Consider the following 22,331-nt stretch of genomic DNA (forward strand, 5'->3'; position numbering starts at 1 on the left):
ACACGCATTATGTCAATAAAGCCCTTCAATCACCAGAAAACTAAGAACTTTGGAGATAAAATCATCTCTTTATTTTTAGCTTTTGTTTGATGACAAACTTTTGAATCTCCCATATGAGTTTCTAACCAAATGAAATTGTTTCCTTTACTCCCTTAATAGACTAACATTAACAAAAACAGTAATAATTATAATGCATTTGTATTTTTAAAGAATTGTAAGGTTCACAAAGTACTTTATATTAATCATCTGTTTGATTCTCACAAAAACCCTATAAAGTAATTGAGGATAGATATTATCCCCATTTTACAGATTAAAGAAAGGGAAGCTCAGAGATAAGGACCCGTCCAATGTCACATGGCTAACAAATATCAGAAAAAGGATTTAAACCCAGGCTTTCTGACAAGACCAGTGCTTTTTCTCTAATGCTGCGATTCCCTCTTTTAGTAAATTGGTAGTATCGTTCAATACTTTCAGCAGTCTCTAGCTCTGTATTTGGTTGATAGAGTTTGGTATTTTTAATATAAAATAAGACTTCTTTATCATTGCTAAAAATTAAGGCTAAGTTTTAAAGAGTTCTTCCATCAAAAATATCTCAAATGACAAAGCATCTAGTCCGTTTTAAAATTTAGGGGCAGAAACATTAAATTTAAATGCAGACAATTATTGTGAGTTTGGCATTCAATCCTGATAATGAGAGGTCAGGATTTAATCTCTCTCTCTCCCTCTCCCTCTCTTTCTTTCTCTCTTTAATACTATTGTTATTATCTAAGTTTCTTCCTAATACTCCTATTTCGCTGGAGGGACTGACTGATTTCTGCATGGTTATTTTAAATAAATGGTTTATGGTTTTAAAAGTCATAATTTTGTGGTTACAAATGGGAGGGAAAATCAACTGGTGATCTTACTGTACTTTTCCCCCACAAGTAAAGTCCTTATCAGTAATTAGCACACTAAGACAGTCTTGGAAGTAAATGCCCACAAATGATTTGACTTGTTTTTTTAAAAAAAAAACCTTTCCCCAAGGACTTATTTCAAGCCCCCTAAAGCAAAATCAGCTTTCTTTATTCCTCTTCTGGTATGCTTGATTATTGAACCTAAGTAGCTGTTTTTCAGGGTTCAAGTAAGAAAAAAAAAGTTCTTAATTTAGAGGCCATGAACTTGAAAGTATACATACACACAAATACACACTGCATTCATTAAAAATTGGTTTTCTTTGTAATTCTCTGTATTTTATTTTGTGCTGGTTAAAAGAATTATTCTGAGAAGGGGCCCATAGGCTTCATCACACTATTTCCAAAAAGATCTATAACACAAAAAAGGTTAAGAACCCCTGCTACAGGGAAAAAAAATAATAATAATTTAGCTAAATGATTGCCATTTAGCCAAGTTCAAATATTTTTATTTTTATTTTTAAAAGATAGATTTAAAGATAAATAAACAAATTCTACTAACATGTATTAGGTTTGTATTAAATGGCCACTATGTACAAGACTATGCTAAAAGTATAAATACACAGCTTTAAAAAGCAAATGAAGAAAGCCTAGACATTTAAGAAAAGAAAAAGCCCTGTAGTATGAAAGGAGAAAATACACTTTGAAAACTGGGAGTGGATTGTCCTGTGAAGGAAAGGGTCAGGTACTGGAGAGGCCAGGAATTGGAGGTCATAGTTGCATCTCTCTTCTTTCAGATAAATTTTCTAAAGGATGATTATTTTAATTTTTAGTAAATCCCAATCAGGTTGATTGCTACATTCTTTCTGTACACCAGATGTGCTTCCAGGAAGGTAGTGCAAAGCAACATATAAATCAGTAAATAAAATTTCAAACTAAGTCTCTTCTAAAAAGTAATCTTTCATCTATTCTTGTGCCTTGTACTTCTCTTCTTATGAATTTTGTTGCAATGTCCCCAAATAGGTAGATCCTGCTTCAACTTAGGGCTACATCTTCTAGAAGATTTGGGGGTAAAAGAAATTAAGAATAAGGGATTTTAACCAGAGGTCCATAAACTTTTTTTTTCTTATTTTAATTAACATGTTTCAATAAAATTGCATTCCTTTGTGATCCTATGTATTGTTTTTATGTATTTGAGAACATTATTTTAAGGAGTGCATAATCTTCACCATATTGCCAAAGGGGTCTACAACATACCAAAAAGTTAAATGCCCCTGAATCAGAAGGTAAATAGAGACTAGCCAGAGTGGGGAGGAGGAAAGGCTTGACAAATAATTGTTCTGAAGATGGAGAAGAGGAAAGTACAACTAGGAAATCCTGAAAGAAAATAACAACCCCAAGATCTCTGAGCTCTTATGTCTTTGCAAATAAACAAGCAGAGTCCATAAAGTTGAGTCCATTACTTCAAGTGGTCAGCTGAGAAACTGTTAGAAATTAGTAGACACTAGAAGCAGACCACCACTGGGAAGAATTGGCCTCCCAGCAGCTCTTAAAAAACTGCCTTTGTCTTTCTTTTTTCCTCGTCCCCTCCTAAACTCCAGCTTTCAGTGTGCTGTGGTTTGGGGATACCAGAGTTTTAACAGAAATCTTCAATTTACTCACAGCATATTCATTTTAATGAGATCCAGAAAGGGTGATTTTTTTTTTAAGTTGACAGGAAAAGAGCTATCCAGCCAACCCCCTTGGCTATATGCTTCTTCCTCTACCTTCAGTTTAACATTTTAAATGCAGATGTTTGTTGTAATATAGAGCCTCTCTTGGACTTAGCTGTGTGGCCCTGAACAAGTCAGTTTAATTTCTCAATCTCACCACCTGCCTCACTTTTTAATAGGCTCATAAGTATTTCCAAAGGGGTCTGAAAGGTTTAATATTCCTGAATTAGAGGGTCAGTAGGGACTAGCTGGAAGGAAACTTAGAAGCCATCAAGACCAAACCTTTCATTTTACATATGAGGACACTGAGTCCCAGGTAGGTTAAGCAATAGCCCCAAGATAATGAGTTACAGAGGGAGAATCACAACCTCCAAGTGACCTACATAAATGTGAGTTATCACTACTATTATCATTTCTATCCAAATGGTAGATCAGAAAGAGCTTGCATGCTTACACTTGCATGCTTTATTGCTGTTTTCCTTATTACCATATTGGGAAAAATGTCATGTTTTACCCACTTGAGAACAAGGAAGTACTGGATCCCACCCTCCCACCCCACCCCAACCCCGGCTGATATCAAAAGTGGGCTATGGGATCACAGGGGGGAGCTGGATGGGTTTCAGAAGGACTAATAATGACAATGTCATCCAGTTTAACTCCCTTATTTTTACAAGTAAGCAAACTGAGGCAAAGAGGGACTAAAGCCTTACCCAAAGTGACCCAGGGAATAAGTGATTAGAGTGTGATTTGATTCTAGGCCTTCTGACACCAAATCCTTTACATTTTCTGCTCTACCAGAAGTGTTTTTTCCATTCCTTTGGTGTTTTATTTAGTAGGTGTGCCTAGGAAATAACTACATTTTTATTAATTAGGTGACTATTTTCCTGCTAAAAGAGGCTATCCAGAAGTAGTCTAGCCAGAGGCCTCAAAGCTGGGAATGTAATTTCATCACAGACCTTGGGTAAACGTTCCAGGCTGTGGGTCCCAAACACAGGCCCTGTCTTAGTAGGAGCCCAAGTCTAGTCCCTCCAAAGGGGCTTAGAAGCAAGGTGGGGCTGGGAATGAATATTTACCTAGAACATTATGGTTGACAAAGCACTTCACATCTGTGATCCCTTTTAATCCTCACAACAGTCCTACGAGACAAGTGATGTTTTTATCTCCATTTTACAGATGGAGTAACAGAATTTGAGAGACTACTAGCAACTGTTGTCTTATTTACACAGTGGATGCTAAAATGCTCCCCTCTCCCTTTATGGCAGAGTCCTGTGTTTCTGAAAGTTGGCACTATTTGGCACCCTATAGAACTTAGTGGTTCATAGCAAGATGAAAGAGATTCCTTGATTTAAAACTAAAAGCTAGCTTGTCTAGCTCTCATTTTACAAGTTTACTGAAATCGCTGAAGATCAAATTATTTGCCCAATCATACGAATAATAGATAGTAGGATCAGAATTTGGACCAGTTGGACTCTGGCTTCAAACTCAGTGTTCTCTCTACCACTTTATTCTGCCTTTACTATAATCACAGATTCTTAACCTTTTGGGAGGTCTTAACCTTTGGGGGACCCCTTGAATAATCTGGTAAAATCTGTGGCCTCCTCAGAAAAAATGTTTTTAAAAACATAAAGCACAGAACATAGTATTAACAAGGAAGCCAATTATTTTGAAATAAGACTTATTACAACATTTCTTACAAACTCAAGTTCAGAGACCCCAGATAAAAAACTCTGTGTTTTGACATGCAGTTCCTGGGTATACATCCCTCATCTGCTGATGATGAACAATATGCTCTTGGGCAAGCCTCTCTGAACATGTTTCCTCATCATATTATAAAATCATAGCATCGTAGAGTTAGAAGGGACCTCAGAGATCATCTGTCATCCAACCCAGGCCTAACCCAGAATGCTTCTAGAGAGAACCTAGTTGTCATCCTCCAGCCATCATTTGGAGATCTGTAGTGTTAAGAGAGCTCATACCTGCTGAGTTAATCCATTCCAATTTTGGGCAGCTTTAGTAGATAAAAAGTTATATTGATCTGAAATCTTAGTCTCTGAAACTTCAATAAGGGGTTATTAAGTGCTTCTTGTGCCCATTTACACCTAGTTCTGCCCTCAAGTAAAACATGTGTAATCCCAAAAAGCAAAACAAGTGTAACCACTTTTCCACATAACAGCCCTTCAAATACCTAAAGGCAGCAATCATGTCCCCTGTAAATCTTTTCCTCTCTGGTTCATTCAACCAATTCTTATATAGCAGAGTTTCAGTCCCCCTCTTCATCTGGTCTTCCACAAGGCTTGCCCAAGATCATTCCTTTCTAAAATGGTCTGCCCAGAATGCCCAAGACTTCCTATGTGGTCAGAAGATGGCAGAGTACAAAGACATTCTCACCTCCCCTTCATTATGGACATTATGCTTCTCTCAGTATAGTTAATTATAGTACTTGCATGATGTACTTCACATGGGTTGTTGTGCTCATTGAATGAGATAATGTATGTAAAGCACTTTGTTAACCTTCAAGTACTACCTAAATGGCAGTGATGATGAGGATTATGATGATAATTAATTTTCTGCTGATTTTCAGGAAGGTATTTTAGATTTGTTTAGATCCAGCCTTCCTTGTATTTCTCATCCAGCTGGGTCTATGTGCCGGCTCCATTTTGGGCAAGGCAATCAATAGAAATATGTGCATTGTCTGTGAAACTAAATTTGAACTCAGTTCTTCCTGACTGCAGACTCAGTTCTCTCACTGCAGAGCAGTGGCTATCCCCAATGTTGGTTCTCCTTCCTTCCCGTGCCCATCCCCATTTCGGTCAAGAGTGAATCAGATGAACTAGTTTCTGATCCCAGCTCTGACACTTTTTATCAGTGTGACCTTGGACAACCACTTAATCTCAGATACTTCATCATAAAAGGGTGATATTGGCTGATCTCTGAGGTCTCTCTCAGCTCTAAATCTGGGATGTTCTCAATAAAATAATCAACCCATAAAAAAATCGGTTAAGGCAGAAGGAGATCATCGGAGCAGAAATATAGAACTGAACATAATCCTTCTTGTAATTCATAATGCTAATATTATTGTCATTCAGTAATCCAACTTGGATTAACAAATGATTATCTAGGTTTACCTCATATAGCTAGTAAGTGTGTGAAGCCAGGTTTTAATTCCAGCTCCAGCACTCTATCCACTGTACTATGTAATTGCCCAATCTTCCAGCATGGTAGCCTGGAAAAGATGAAGGGAAGAGAAGCTTTCTCTTTTCTTATGAGAAAGAAAACTGACAAATTAAATATGTGCCAATCTTTGCTGGATAGGTATTATCTTGTCTTACCATATTAAATACTCCCCATTCTTGATGATGTATAAATGCTTTTATCTGCTAAAAATTAGACTTCTACTTGGTCTCAATTAATCACTTTCATAAAATTTCTGTATTCTATTTCTCTTTCCTCCCAAAAGCATTTAGAATGATACTGTGGGATTTCATGATTGAAGGGCAAAAGTAATAAATAGAAGCTAATATAAGAGTTAGGAAAGAAGAGAATAGGGCACTGTTAGTTTATTAAAACGAAGCTTTTTAAGGAACCACTTGTGGGATCAATGTCTCTTCTAAGGATGAGGAAAGAAGATGACAATAGATATGGCCTTAGGGTTCCCCTCTTTATTATCTTAGTTTTAGGCTGAGGTCAGAATGGATAAAGCACCTCTCTCAAAGTCAGGAAGATGAGGGGAAAACCCTGCCTTAACCTCTCTCAGCCTCAATTTCCCTCTCTGTAAAATGAGGATGAAGATAGCACTTACCTCACAGAGTTGTTGTGAGGATCAAATGAGATAACTCATAGAAGCCCTTTACAAATTTTACAATACTGAATAAATGTTTACCAATATAATTAGCTTTTATTATCATGAGAGTATAAGGGGGATCTTGCTTTCAGTTCCAAGGCTGAGCTTCCTTAATATTAAAGAAATTGCAACGATAACAAAAAAAAAAATCCAATAGAGGACTGTTCCTTTCTTCTCTACTCTTAGTTTTCTCCCATACTCCCAAACCTTGAAAGCTCAGCCCTGTACCTTTACTAAGAAAGCCAATTTTATTTTTCAACTTCTGACAGTAGAAACCTGAGGACAGTCAGCTATTCTGTATCATCCTAATGGGGTGAACAGTCAGTTCTTCAAGGTCTGGGTCAAGTCCCGTATAGGGTCGTGTGCATAATGGTCAGAACCGAGTTGGAGCCTGTAAGGAGCCAGCAACCAGAGGATAGAACAGAGGCTTGAGTGATGTAGCCTAGATGTTCACCTTCAACCAGCAGGTAGGCAGCTGCACCTTCTTTGTCCTGTGTTATTTTTTAGAATTATAAACCTATGCCTAAGGTCGATTACATCTACCAGAACAAGTCATGGAATTCCAGCAAATCCAGATGAATTAAATAACAAAGAACTACGCGGTCAGACTCAGATCTCTTTCCCCAAAGTCCCTTCCACTTCCCTTCATTACCACACTTGGCCTTTGTCATACACTGAATAAGGAACGGTCTGGAAGGGAAGGAAGGGATATGGTAGAGCTGAAATCCTCAGAGAAAGCAAACCACTTTCAAATCTGAAGGGAAAACATCAGAATGACTGCTTAAAACCACATGTTTGCCCTATAATTTGGGATATTTGGGCTTTTACTTATTTGCAGGGACTGGTGGTGGGTGGGAGGAAAAGGGATACAACATAACAATTTGTCCTCATTGGGGTTTTCTAGTGAGATTAAAAGTAGTTTTAAGTGTAAATGGTGCAAACCATATCTAAAGACTCCTGGCCCAAGCTACTTGGGAGGTCCAAGATCAGTGGACATTAGTAATTCTTCACTAAGAAGGAGAAAAAAATCTCATAAGGAAAAAAAAATAAACAAAAACCATCTCTTAATGTTTTTCTGTGCCACCCTGGCCTTCTGTGCATTGTTGTGATCCAGCCTAAAGATGATAAATGTATACATTGCAGTGCCCAGGTTTGCTTTTTGGAGGAAAAAAACACCAGTTCTGAGCCAGCCAGAAGTGTGAGGCAACATTCTTGGCCCATGAGACAACCTCAGAAACTAAGGGCTCTCATAAATCAAAACATGCTCGGAGGCAACTCACCACCTTCTAGGGAAACACTCATCTTGCCTCAGGAACCACTGTATTCTCACCTGTCCCCATCCCCTTTAAAATGTTTTTCCTCAGCTATTGGGATTTTTTCCCCCCAGTCTTGATTTTTTAAGTTTTTAAAAGCCTTTTTTGTTCACACTTGGGTAACTCACAATGGTATAACATTACCTTTCGGTCCTTCTAGTTTCTTGCCCAGCTCAAGCTCATGGACTATAGCTTGCTGGTTGGAATCCATGATGTTGAGAGAGCAGAACAGGAAGAAGTAGAGTGTGAGGAAAACGATGGTGAAGAGGAAGGGGAAAGTGATGGGACCCACCCTATTGGAACTCCTCCAGACAGTCCAGGAAATACACTCAACAGCTCACCGCCCTTAGCTCCTGGTGAATTTGATCCAAACATCGATGTCTATGGAATAAAATGCCATGAAAGTAAGCTGATTTCCTAAAAACTATTTGTTTACATGTGAAATGTTATGATTCTTACACAATAATTTTTTTTTAAATCCTGAAGTTGACTAAATAAATATGAATTGTACTCTTTATCATATTCTTCAGAAGTCTAAACAAGTTGATTTCAGGGCAAGGGAATGTTGAAGTATCTATAATCCCCGTTTTTCCAAATTTAACTATTTGACTTTTTAGATATCATTATGTCTGGGGATAGAAAGAGCTTATTGAGCTAATTTATGCTGCCAATACCAGGAGATCCAAGGTGCTTCATGATGACCTTAAAACTTTTCCTACTTCCTATCTTCTCCTATCCAACAGATAACTAAGGATGAGAACTCTTACTAAAGATATCCTTGGATATCTCATGTCCATAAGTTAAGAGCAGATCCTTTTTCCTTCTCATGAGTAGTGAAAGGACTGAAAGAGTCTATTGTAGCAAATGTCTATATTCTATTTAATTTTTTCAACAGTCTTTTTATTTTTCCAAATACATATAAAGATAGCTTTCATCATTCATTTTTGTAAGATTTTGTGCTCCAGATTTTTTCTCCTTCCCTCCTTTACCGCACCTCTCCCCAAGACAGCAGGCAATCTGATATGGACAATCCTTTTAAACATGTGCAATCCTTTCCACATTTGTTATGTGAAAGAAAAATCTGATCAAAAGGGAGAAAAACCATGAGAAAAAAAAAAAAAAACAAAGCAAAAGAAAAAGGTAAAAAATACTATGCTTTGGTCCATATTCAGTCTTCAGATTTCTCTCTCTGAATGTGGATGGCATTTTGCATCCCAAGCCTATAGGAATTGTTTTAAACCACCACATTGCTGAGGAGAGCTAAATCTATCACACTTGATCATCATATAATCTTGCTGTTAGTATGTACAATGTTCTGCTAGTTCTGCTCACTTCACTCAGCATCAGTTCATGTAAGTCTTTCCAGGCTTTTTTGAAATCAACATGCTCATTGGCAAATGTCTGTATTTTAGAAGATTTTTAAATAGGATCCCAATGCATTTTTCTTTAGGATTATAGTAATAAATCCAGCATATTAATGGATTCCATCTTCATTAATCCCAATTTTTCCAGCTGACTATAGTCTTCTTTGCTTTCTAATCTCAAAAGCTTAATTACTAAGATGATTTTCTTTACTAATTCAAAGTTATTATATTTATCATTACATACACAAATAGATCTGTGTTCTCACTGACTGTGGGTTTTCCTTTTACAATACTCAAAATGAATATTGCATTCCTTCCTATCCTGTGTGATTTTTCTCCATAACACATTATTAGTTATTAAAATGGTGCCTGAGTATGATCTGTTTTAAGAGTCTCAGATAAAATACAAAATCATGATTTCAAGGCTTCTTTAAACTTTTTTCCATTCACAGTCCCTTTTACCCAAGAAATTTTTATGTGACTCCATATATATAGGAACATTATATATATACATATATATATGCATATATATATATATATGTATATATATGCATATATATACACATACACACACACATCAAACATTTACTGATAATAAATCATAATTTTTATAACCTTCACATTCAATAGCAAAATCTCATACGGGGTTGTGAATCACTGGGATCTAGCTTGATTCATTTATTTTTGAAAAATTATCATTTTAGCTTCACTTAATTAAATGAAACAAGTTAGAAGTCCTTTCCAGAGACTAGCAAAAATAAAATCTCTTGCATCATATTGTTGTAAAAACCACATCAAAATGGACATATCAAAGGAAGTTGGCTTTGTTTTGATTCTGTTTGTCAAGTTGCTTTAGTAACAGAAAACTGTGTGGCCAAATATTTTTCCTTTTGTACATTACTATGAATTGAAGATAGACATCATCTAGACTGGTTCCCTTGTCTACTCTTTTATAATGTTAGTTCTCTGAGGTTGTTGATAAACCAGAATGAATCCCTTGATGATATGTAGATTTCAAAAAACATAATTATATTTGAGAAAACTTGAGAAAATTTAAATTTTTATCATTGATATAATATATTTAGAGACAGCATTGGGCATGAATTTGAACTTATTAAGCTATAAATACTCATGTATATGTGTATTTAGACACATACTTATTTACACATGTACTTGTATATATAATATTTGTACATGTGTGTTATTAGAAAGGAAAATGTATATGACTATTTATAGTAGTAGTTTAAACTTTTTTTTTTATTAGAACCTGTTTTCTGACCCCTTCCAATGTTCCTATTCCATTAAGATGTTTTATATATATTATTTAAAAAATAAAATAAATATTTTTTTAAAAGATGCTTAATATGTCACTTTAATCTCTGTCCTTCCCAACTGGTCCTTTTTTCTCCTGCCATCATTCCCCAGAAAAACTTTCACCCTTCTATAAATTCTACTTTTCATTGCTTGCTATCTGTACTATGGAAGGGATAAAGCTCATACGAAAATAATTGTTGGTACCATTTTGTTATCATTCTTTTTCAGATGCCCCTAGAAAAGAGGTCTATTTTATGGCCATTATTGACATTCTTACTCATTATGATGCAAAAAAGAAAGCTGCCCATGCCGCAAAAACTGTTAAACATGGCGTAAGTTTTTGTTTTTTCTTTTCTGTCTCTTTCTGAGCTCTTGGAATTGTTTATACCTTGGTGAAAGGTGGGATCCTCCAGGTGGTCTTCCTCTTATGGAAATATAAAGCAGTGTAGTGTTATTGAGTACCATATTATGAACCTACAAGTACCATCTTCTAATCCCAGGGCATATATTCCCTTTTGGCAAGTCACTTAAACTCCTTTTCTTAAGATGTTCACTCTGCAATCTGCAACCTATTAATAGGTACATGCATCACTGGGATATTATATGAATTCATTAGCTCCTGTTGGGAAAATGCTTTGAAAATGTAAAGTGCTGAGGATGTGTTAAGAATTCTAATATTAAATGTTCAGAATTAAGGTGCTATTGCATTTTTAATTATGGTATTCCCTGCCCGAGATTGTACCAACATGTGTGGTAGTGTTTTTTTTTTTTTTTAATCTTTCAAGGGATTTCATTTTTGTTTGTAATTAATCCTTCTAAAGTGCTAAGCCAACAAGTTACTGGGTGATAAAATTCTCTTTCATAATTTCATAATTATTAAATGATGCTTGCATTAAGGGACCCCTTTTTTAGCACTGTGAGTGAACCAAAAAGCTATGCAGATGAACTTAAGTGCTGCAACACCCATATAAACAGGAGTTCTCTACTTGGAGTCTATACACTTGGCTTCTTAGTTTGTTTTAAATTGGATAATACAGTCTCCTTTGTAATCCTATATATATATATATATATTTGCATTAAAAGCAATCTGAAGAGTATTTCATAGGCTTTATCAAATGAATATATGTATATATAACACACATATACATACATATGTGCATAAACACACATGTATGAACAAAGTTGAGAACAGAGCCCTAGATGTAAAACACACACACACATATATGTATTTATGTATATACACACATACACAATGAAAGAAAGAGAGAGAGAGAGAGAGAGAGAGAGAGAGAGAGAGATGGGATGAGTCAGAGAGAGTCCCATGACACAAAATAAGTTAGGAAGCCCTGGGCTATGAAAGGTAGTACTTTTCCAAGAGAGTATGAGAATCCAGCCAGATTAACCAGAACCATCAAATGCTAAAGATCCCATTTCCTTCTCTGAGAGAACAAGCTGGCATCCCAGAAACAGTCATTCTAAGTAAGTATTCCTTTTACCAAAGAAATCCTTACATGCATTCATTCATACATACATTTATTCAACAAGTAGTTATTGTGTGCCCCACAGGTAGGAAAGGAGCTGACCAGAAAATCACCCATCCCAAAGAAATTTCCACATGAGCATAGAGGACTCTCCTTGTAAATTTTTAATAGCAAATGCATTCTAAACATGATTCATCACTTACAATTTCCAACAGTCTGAGGACACATACCCAGCCAGCTCCCAGTTTAGCCCCATTGTAGAATCAGAAATTTAGAGCTAGAAGGAACCCTATGAATCATCTGGCCTAACCCCTTCATTATACATATTGGGAAACTGAGGCTCTGAGAGGATTGTCACAGAGATAATATGTGGCAGAGAGAGAATTCAAATCTATAAAATCACATAGGCCTCTGATCCAAATTCTTCATGTCACAGCAGAGAAAACTGAGGTTCAGGAGAAGTCCAGTAGAGTCGAGTGAGTGTTAGGCTTTGAAACCAGATCCTTTGCCTTGAAATCCAGTGTTCTTTCCTTTCTGCTGTTGTGTGATGTACTGTAATGTATGCTGTATAACTTAGTCTAAAAAATCTTGCATTTTGCAGGATATTTAATTTAATGGCACCATTGATCTGGGGCTCTTTTGGGTGCTTCTGTCCTTTAATCTTAATCCTTAAATTTCTGAGGTAAAACGCAGCATATTACACCAGACATGCGAAATAACAGGTTACTCAGTCAATACAGGTGCCTAAAAATATCCCATGGTGACTCACTAAAAGCCTGGAGTTACTCTTTACACTCAGGAAATTAATGAGCTCACCAGTAGTTGCTTGACAACTGATTAGCAGCGCTACAGGCCTAAAAATAGAGACCCCCTGACTGACCCGCTCCGGGAAGCCGGGCCCCCTGGCTCTGGGCACAGCTTGAGAAGGGCTCTGGTGAAGGCATCCCCTCTCGTCCTGCTGTAGAGGAAATCCAGCCCCTCTGGTTCAGATGGGGTCGTTAGCCCGGAGAGAGAAAGAGCAAGGGTGGTGGTTAGGAAGTAGGGGCCACAGACATAGTAAGATCTGCTTTGTAGCAAATCACTGTTCTGGGGAACAATCCAGGCCCTTCTGTCAAGGAACTTGGAGTCTAATGGAGGAGCAAGTACACAAGAAATGGGAGAAGAGAGCAGAAGGGATGGGAGGGAAGGAGGGAGGGAAGAAGAGAGAGACAGAGACACAGAGAGACAAAGAAAGGAAAAGGTGAGAGAAGGGTTTGAGCAGAATGCTGTGAGAAATCTGAGGAAGAAAAGCTCACAGGAGAGAAACTGATCTGGAGCTCCCCAGAATGTATTCTGACTGGCTTCCCTAGGCCAGCTGGTCTCTGAGTCTGCCTCTGCTCCTATTGTCTGTCCCCATTGTGGAGGCCTGGGCCACTTAAGCCACTCATATGCTAAGAGGGCTATGGACAATTAAGGCGTCCTTACGCAATCATCTGGCTGAAGTGTTGATCTGCCAGATGTTTGGCTCTGTCCATTCTTCTCTTGCACCACACAGATTTAATCCAAACATGGCTGATTTCTTTTTTCCCAAGTTAACAGAAATCACATTACTGCCCATTGTTTTCCATCATCCCCAGGAAAATCTTGATTATTTGAACCCTTCTGTTAAAACATTAACAAAGGGGTTAATAAAGCAGAGGACTAACTAGATATGGCAGCGGCTGAGTCACACTCAGGTGTGACTGCAGTTGGCAGTGGGCACCGAGTAGTGGGGTTTGGCTTAGAAATTGAAAGAACTGCAGCCATGTCCATGTCCCTGTCTTTATTTTGTTTTCCTTTCAATTGGCCCAGGCTGGTGCAGAGATCTCCACCGTGAACCCCGAACAGTATTCTAAGCGCTTCTTGGACTTTATCGGCCACATTTTGACGTAACCTCCCATGTTGCCCAGGGGACGGACAGACATGAGATGTGGGAACACAGCGGAGCTGGCTTCAGATAAGGAAAAAATGGAAATGGAACTCAGTGACATGCTCTTCTTGCAGAAAAGCAAGCCTCCTCACGTTTACCTCCTCAGGCCCAGATGACGGACTAGGGGGCGACTTGCTCTAACAGCTACCTGATATTTTCCAGCATAGCTCTAGCTACTTCTGACTTTTGTGTGTGTGTGCATTTAAAAAAAAATTAAATATAATTAATTAATTAAAATAGATTAGCTTCACTCAGAACAGGTTGCAGTCGCAACTTTCTGATACAGCTAGCTGTGGTGGAGTGAATGAGTGAATGAGAGGGGGGAAGGGAGACTCAGATGCATGTCATACCGGCCATGTTGGCGGCAAACTAAACTGTGGATCAGTTTATTTTTTGAGTTGAAAGACATGAGACAGTATTCATAATAATAATGATAATAATAATGATGATGATGATTTTAAAAACCAACCAACCAACATACCGCGAATGTTACACTTGCGCTCCGCACGCTGACACTCCTTAATAACTGTAACATTAACCCTTGGCACCTGATGGGGTCAGCGTCCCCCATCTTTGCCTTTGCACTGTTTTGCCTCAAGTACATCATGTCAAAACTTCCAGCGTCAAGGAGCTACTTCTCTCTCCTAATGGGAGGCTGATGCCGTAGTCGCTCTGTCAGTTACATTTTCACCTCAGTAAATTATGTCAAGGAAAAACGCTTCTTCTCTTTTATTGCCTGAAGCTTCTCCATTGTTACACTCTTCTATTGCAACATAGGAATTAATGCTACATGGAAAAAATAGCTTTGGGGGGGGGGGAACTGCATAGTTTTGGGCAATAGTATCATCTTCCAACTTGAGGGAATGAACAAAGTGATAGAAATCTCAATTCTCCTGTTACAGAAGGAAAACAAACCTAAAATTTTAAAATGCTTCTGTTTTTGACCGCTGTTTAAGCGGTGTATTTTGTTATAAATTATCCCTTTCATGGAAACCTTCAATTTTACTGTTTACATTATTAGGAAAACAGGGATACTTTTGAATCTAAAATTTTATGTACAGTATGTGATTTTTTGAAGTTTACATGTAAAGTTATTTTGCAGCATAGATGAAACAATGTTTGCATTTCATGAGGTGTATCATTCAACAATGTACCAGAATTGATAGATCTTCCAGGTCCACAGGAGATAAGTCTTTTACAATAAACTACAAAAGGCCATTCTCTTTTTGTTTCCTCTCCAAATGTTCTTTTATCAACTGGATAATATTTTTTTCAAATGTTTCTCCCAGATCTGTCTGTACAAAATCATTGCCTAAAACTGTGCTGACTGCATTTAATCATGTTAAAAAACAAAAACCTTCAACATTGATCATGTTTCTCCCAGCTTCCCTGCATCCTCTGAAAGGCACCAAGCCAAAAAAAAAAAATTAGTTTTGTTTAAAGGATGTTATTAACTCATACACTGTGTGGAAGCTGTGCCTTCAAAACTCTTTGTTTAAGTCATGAGATGATTTTTTTTGGTAGGTATTTTCAGGGGGGAAAAAAAATCACACCCTTCGATGATTACTCCAGTCTGGCAGGATGCCTTTTCCAGTAATGTTAACATTAGTGCTCTTCCGACTGCAACTGGGCATGGCGTATATAGGGTTCACTTCAGAGAAACACTGAAAGGGCTGAAATCAGAGCATCTCCCAGAGCCCAAGGCAGCGCATCCCCATTGCCGTCTACTGATTTTTACATAGTTTTGTTACCCTCGTTGGAGGAAATTAACACCACTGTAATATAATTGTACAAATCTATATTTTATGTATTTAAATGAATGGATACTGTGATTAGATTCTTAATCTGGCATCAGACCCATTTTATTTTTTTTAACCTGCCATGGTTTCCCATGGTAGGAAGCTGCGAAGAGAAAAACCCTGAAGTTAAGATGTGGTACCCAAACAACATTTGAATAGCTTTTCTTCTTTGCGGCCAACCTGTTTATGCTTTTTAAGGTTTAAAAAAAAATGCCTCTTTTTTTTGGTCTATAACAGTCTTTGTCTTTCATTGCTAATCAATAAACTGTTTATTTGGACAAGGTAAGGAAGTGCACATTGTATCTCCTAGTGCTAATACTCCACTCCAAACATGAGCAAGGCTTTATACAATAAAGCACTTTGATCACTCTCAAGGTAAAGCCTCTGCCCACTCTGTTCCATCTAGCCTTCTCTCTGCAGATAAATTTACAAATGTGGTTGCACCGGAAAGTTTTGGGGGACTCTTCCCACGCTGTCTGTGGTTCTGTGAAATTCCATATATAAATAAGCCTTAAACTTGGAAGAAGCAAAATCAAATGAAATTGCCCACTTCCCACTCCCCCCAGAACATTTTGTTTAACCTGTGCTGAAAAATGAGTTTTCAATGGAGAAATGTTTATAAACTAACCAAAACTCCTACAGCAAAAATAACATAATGAAAAAAAAAAACAAAGAAAACCCATTGATATTCATGTAGCAAGGTATAGAAAAAGAACTAGTATTAGGTTTCAGTAATATACTTCACAGATAACTGAGATGAGAGGAAGTGGCAGGGGGAGCACTTTCCTTTCTGTGATGTAGTAGTCTGAAAATTTCTCAGGATGGGTATCTTAGCCATTACATTATAGAATAACGACAAAATGAAAATGGGGCAGTTGAAAGAGAAAGAATTTTACCTGTTGATAATTGATAATAAAGAAATATATGATAGGAAAAACAGTAAGTAAACAGGTAAATATAAAATATGTACACTGATGATTAGTTCAATTTTCCCTATTTCAGAGGAAAATGCAGCAAAACGAAATCTAGGATCTGTCTTTCTCTTCTATGAGATTCATCTGTAAGATAAAATCTACCCGCTGAATGTGCTCTCCATCTCCCAGCCTCTTTCCCAATACTCTGACCTGATGTTTGTTAAATGACATGACATTATATTGTAAAGTGGTCCACAACACCAACTATGAAAGATGGGAAAGGTGCTAAAGGAAGAGGAATTAATGAATTACCAAGGGAGACAGTGGAAGCTGCTTTTCTAGTGCCCTTGAAGAATAGGATGAATAAACCATTTGTCAGGAAAAGGCTTAAGTGAATGCACTCTAAAGGACTCAATGATCTTCTTTGTTTATGATTTAGTAAAAATCCTACTTGGGAGAAGTGAAAAAGAATTGTAGGTTCCTCTCCCTCACACACACTTTTAATCATTTGAATTCAATGTGTTTCAATGTCAGTGGTGAAAACGAATTAGGTCTTAGCTATACTGTATTTAGGCAGATAAATCTCAAAGGTGAAAGAAGTGTCAAAATCTATGACAATTAATATGTATCAGTACACACACAGATGTGTGTGTATATACACAACAATTAACAAAAGGCAGGGAGAGTTTCAGATAAAGGAAAAGTTAATAACAAAATACTCTTGTAACTTCACTTAGAGACCCTGAGTTAAAACTCAAGACCCACCTTCTATCACTTTATAATTAATCTCTAGAGACAAAAGGGAAGATATTGGTAGATTTATTAGAGTCACTGCTAGTCAAGAAAGGGGGAAAAAAATCCATGAATATGGCCTGAACTCCATCTGCCAGAGTAATCTGACAAAGTGAGATAGCCTTAAAGCATGTTCCTGGTTAGAGAATCCGTGGAGAGCTTGAAGACTGACAAGTGGTTTGGAAGTTGACCTTGAGGCATTGGTGAAAATATTTGTAGGAGAAAAAAAGTAGTGAGGTCTGTGTCAAGTCCTGGTGTGTATTGTACACATACACATATTAAACTTTGTAATATGGCAAAAATGTAAAATATAACAAGGATGTATATATTTTCACTTTATAGTCTCCTACATCAATGCAAGATTAAGCAACTTACCCAGGACCACACAACCAGCATGTATTAAGCAGACTTGAAGCAGGTCTTCCTAAATTGAAAAGCCACAAAGGAGACAGTGTAGTGTAGTAGATGGGCAGTTGACCTCAGAACAGGAAAACCTGGGCTCAAGTCTTTCTCTGACACATACTAGAAGGTGCAGCAGACCTGCACTGACTCATTTCTTCTCTTTGAGAGTTCTCTATGCCAATGAAGGCAAAGGTTCAGTGCAACCCAGTGTCTATTTGTAATTAGAAATAATGCAGGTTTTCGTTGTGTCTCTCAATTTTTTTCTCTCTCTGTCTCTGTCTCGATTTTTCTCTGTCTCTGGCTGTCTCTGTCTCTCTCCCATTCTCTCTCAATAGATGTAGATGTTTAACACATACACATACATATATATTTATACATGCTACATGTGGACACGTATACACAAAAAATGTACATTTTAATATACATATTCATTTACATATCTACACTTATTGAAATAGACACACAGGTATATACAAGGAGAGGGACGGTATTAATACCTCTTGGAGAGAAATTCCTTTTAGGTCATTTGGCCCCTTGGAAAGGGCCAAATAAACTTCATTTTTTTTTTATTTATTATCCTAGCAAACTCTTTGGTCTTGCAATTTCAAAAAGGCTTCTCCCCTTCTTGAAAAATCACAATAAACTCATTTGCTCCTTTGGGGGAAGAAAACTTATATCATCTCTCTAGAGCTTCTTTAATGCTCTAACTTTTCAGAAATAATTCATGATTGAAAAAAAAAAAAAACACAGATTAGTTAATTGCCTTGGTACCCAAAGATGCAGAATGTCCGGGCCCACAGATTAATTAATAGATTAATATTTTTTAGTATTCCTTTAGCAATTATTCACCTTGGTAATTAACACTTCTCTGTTGTACTTGTTGCCTTCTAATTATTCCCACTCATGGAATAGAGCTGGGGACCACCACTCCAACCCTGACCTAAGCCAAGTCACAATTTGATCTAAACATGGAAAATATTTGTCTTTTATTTTCTTCCCTTTTCACCCCAGTCTAGACTAAGATATAATCAAAATTAGTTAAGATAACCCCTTTAAGCCTCAAAAGGGACAGCATCATTTCAAGGTGTTATGTTGAAATAAATGGACTCTATCTTTGAGCATCAAAAAAACAAAAACAAAAAAATCAAGGTGTTATGTTCATGAATGATAATGATTCTCCCTAAAGGAGAAAAAACTTGTGTTCATCTTTATTGACTGAACAATTCATTGAGTGATTGTGTTTTCATCTTTCTGTGAATGTTAGTCATTTTCTATTGATTTTTTTCTTTGGCCTCAGCAAATTTTATGTATGTGTCTATGTGTCTGTGTGTCTATGCACATATATATTTGCCTTCTTATTTTCCCCTATAAGCCTCATGCTATCCCATCTATATTTATTTTCCTCTTAATTACCTGTATGGTCTGCTATCTTTAGCCTTGGGTTTGTTTTTTTTTTTTTGATGGTATTTTTTGTGTGTCCAATTAAATTATTTAATCTCTCTCTCTTTTTTTTTAATTATAGCTTTTTATTGGCAAAACATATGCATGGGTAATTTTTCAACATTGACCCTTGCAAAATCTTCTGTTCCAACTTTTCCCTTCCTTCTCTCCACCCCCTCCCCCAGATGGCAGGTAGTCCCATACATGCTATATATGTTAAAGTATATGTTAAATATAATATACATACACATATTTATACAGTTGTCTTGTTGCACAAGAAAAATTGGATTTAGAAAGAAGGTAAAAATAACCTGGGAAGAAAAACAAAAATGCAACCATGCAATAACAGAAAGAGTGGAAATGCTATGTTGTAGTCCACACTCATTTCCCAGTATTCTTTATCTAGGTGTAGCTGGTTCTGTTCATCACTGATCAATTAGAACTGATTTGAATCCTATCGTTACCAAAAATAAACACTTCCATCAGAATTGATCCTCATATAGTATTGCTGTTGAAGTATATAATGATCTCCTGGTTCTGCTCATTTCACTTAGCATCAGTTCATGTAAGTCTCACCAAGCCTCTCTGCATTCATCCTGCTGGTCATTTCTTACAGAACAATAATATTCCATAACATTCATATACCACAGCTTACTCAGCCATTCTCCAATTGATGGGCATTTTCTTTAATCTCTTTTTCTTAACTAGTTGCAAGCAGTTAGTGGGAAGGATACTAATCCTTTCTTCAGGACTCTTCTAAGCACCTAATGTGCTGCAGGTATTAGTCCAGGTTCCTTAAATGCCTGTTGACTAGTTGGCTAGAAGGCTCTACTCAATAATAATGACATACATTTACATAGTGCTACAAGAGCTTTCATAGATACTACCTTATTTAATACAACAATTGTTTGAGAAAGGAAATAGAATTATCATTACCGTCACTTTACGGATCAGAAAACTGTACAATTAATAAAATGAAAAAAGCATTATTTGAAACCAGGCCTTCTAACTCCAAGTCAAAGACACTTTTTTCAATATATCTTACTTGTGGAAATCAAGTCTTTCCAAATATTTCTTACATTTATCATCATAAATACCCAAATTCTATGAAGGTATTTTTTGAGGTAAATACATTTGATTTTGTTTTTAAAAATTAATTACATCAACTCCTCATTACAAATTTGTCTTTCCCATAAATCTCTTGTTCCCTTCTCTCCCATTAAGTTTGGTTTAAATCCCGAATTGAGTCTACCTGGAACATTACTAATTTCTTTTCTCATACCACTGCAAAACAAGACCAACGAACATCAAGACTTAAGGCAACTGCCACCATGAGTTTTTTTTTTTTTTAATTGTCCTTTTTGGTGCCATTGAAAAATAACTCAATTAACTGTGAAATGGCTCTCCTTGCTGTTTAGGGAAAAAAATTTAATTAAGATGAAAAAAGAATGTTTGTTCCTATTTCACATGGTACTAGAAATGCTGACCATTGCAATAAGATTTTTTTTTAAGTGGTGAATTAAGCACAGACAAGGAAAAACAAAATGATCACTTTTTCCAGATGATTTGATGGTACTTAAAGCATTCTAAGAAGTCAACTAAAAATTTAATTGAAATAATAATCAGTAAAATTGCAGGGTAAGAAATTGATCCAAACAAAACATAAACATTTCTATATGATACCACTTGGTGAATCCCAAAAAGCATTAGGATGGACTAAATTTTAATGAAAGTTACTGATCTGTCAAAGACAGAAGGAACATCTCATAAATACTAGGCTAGAGGTAGAAAGACTTGGATTTGAATCTTTCCTATGATGATATGTCATTTAACCTCTAAAATAAAGCCAATAATGCTTACTTTGAAGTGTTGTCATGAAGCTCAAAAAAAGATTATGTATAATATACATTAAGGGTAGCTAGGATACAGTGGATCAAAGAAGACCTGAGTTCAAACGTGGCTTCAGACACTAGCTGTGTGACCCCAAGCAAGTCACTTAACCCTGTTTGCCTCAGTTTCCTCATGTGTAAGATGAGCTGGAGAAGTAAATGAAGTCATAGAAGAGTCAGACACAGCTGGACAACAACAAAACACTGATTTGGGGCTAGAAAAAATAGAACCTGGCAAAGTTCATGTTTCACTTAGAAAACTAAATAATTGATTTAAATTTCCAATTTTTTTTAACCTAGATAATGTATGCAAGATGTTGTGGAAACTTGAAAGTATTTATGAGGATCCATGATTCTTCCTACTATGTGTTCCTTTGTAACATTGTCTACTGATTGATCAAAGCTCTTAGTTTACTCTTTGCAGGAGAGAAATGGCAATACGTGATTTGGGATTCTCTCATACACAGTTGTCTTTTGGGAATTTTGTTTGAACATAAAACAGAATCCACACCTTTAGGGACTTAGGTCTCTTTGTGTCTTAAATGGCATTGAAAGAAACCTAACATCATAAATCTCTAGATGGAAGAAATCTCAGAGGCCATCAAGTCCAGCATCCCATTTTAAAGATGACAAAATTGAAAACCAAGAGAGGTTAGGTGATTTACTCAACATCACACAGGTAATAAGCAGCAGAAATATGATTTGAAGTCAGACTCATAAGCCTTAAAGCATTCTAGAAATGTGTAAACCATGATTGCATTTCATAAATGCATTTTTTATTCCCACTTGATGTCTTTGAAATTCCCTTTGCCCTTCTCAGTTTTCCTCTATCTGTACAATAACCATTGAGAGCTTCTTGTAGGATGTAGTGGAAATTTTATGACTTTCAACAGCTTTTATCCTACAAATCTCCACAATTACCTTAATTTTAATCAAAGCTAAGTGATACATTTGACAAACCAACACGTTCTGTGTATAGAGAGCAATAGCCTTAACAAGAGTATAAAACGGCAGAGAGAAGATAATTTGGAGTTTGAGAACCACAGCCTCAGATACTTCCTTACTGAGCAAATCATTCTACCCTCTGGATCTGTTTCTTATACAAAATGAAAGGATTGGGCTAGATTCCCTGCCTACTCCCTTTCAGCTCAATTTTTATGATCCTATCATTAGATTTTTTATTTCCTTGATGGAGTGTGTGAGATATTCAGGGAGGTCTAGGACCTCTGGTG

General features: G+C 36.7%; 1 protein-coding gene across 1 annotated transcript in view; it reads left to right on the forward strand.

Moving 5' to 3' along the window:
• The window catches only part of PIP4K2A (phosphatidylinositol-5-phosphate 4-kinase type 2 alpha), a 202,040-nt gene extending 186,004 nt beyond the window's left edge, over positions 1-16,036 (forward strand). The window contains exons 8-10 of the mRNA XM_023505089.2: positions 7,917-8,160; positions 10,663-10,766; positions 13,746-16,036. Of these exons, the coding sequence (XP_023360857.1) occupies positions 7,917-8,160; positions 10,663-10,766; positions 13,746-13,826 (429 nt within the window). The 3' untranslated portion in view covers positions 13,827-16,036. The remainder of the gene's footprint in view (positions 1-7,916; positions 8,161-10,662; positions 10,767-13,745) is intronic.
• Positions 16,037-22,331: the final 6,295 nt, after the last annotated feature.

The sequence above is a fragment of the Sarcophilus harrisii genome, chromosome 5, assembly GCF_902635505.1.
Source record: "Sarcophilus harrisii chromosome 5, mSarHar1.11, whole genome shotgun sequence".
Lineage (NCBI taxonomy): Eukaryota > Metazoa > Chordata > Mammalia > Dasyuromorphia > Dasyuridae > Sarcophilus > Sarcophilus harrisii.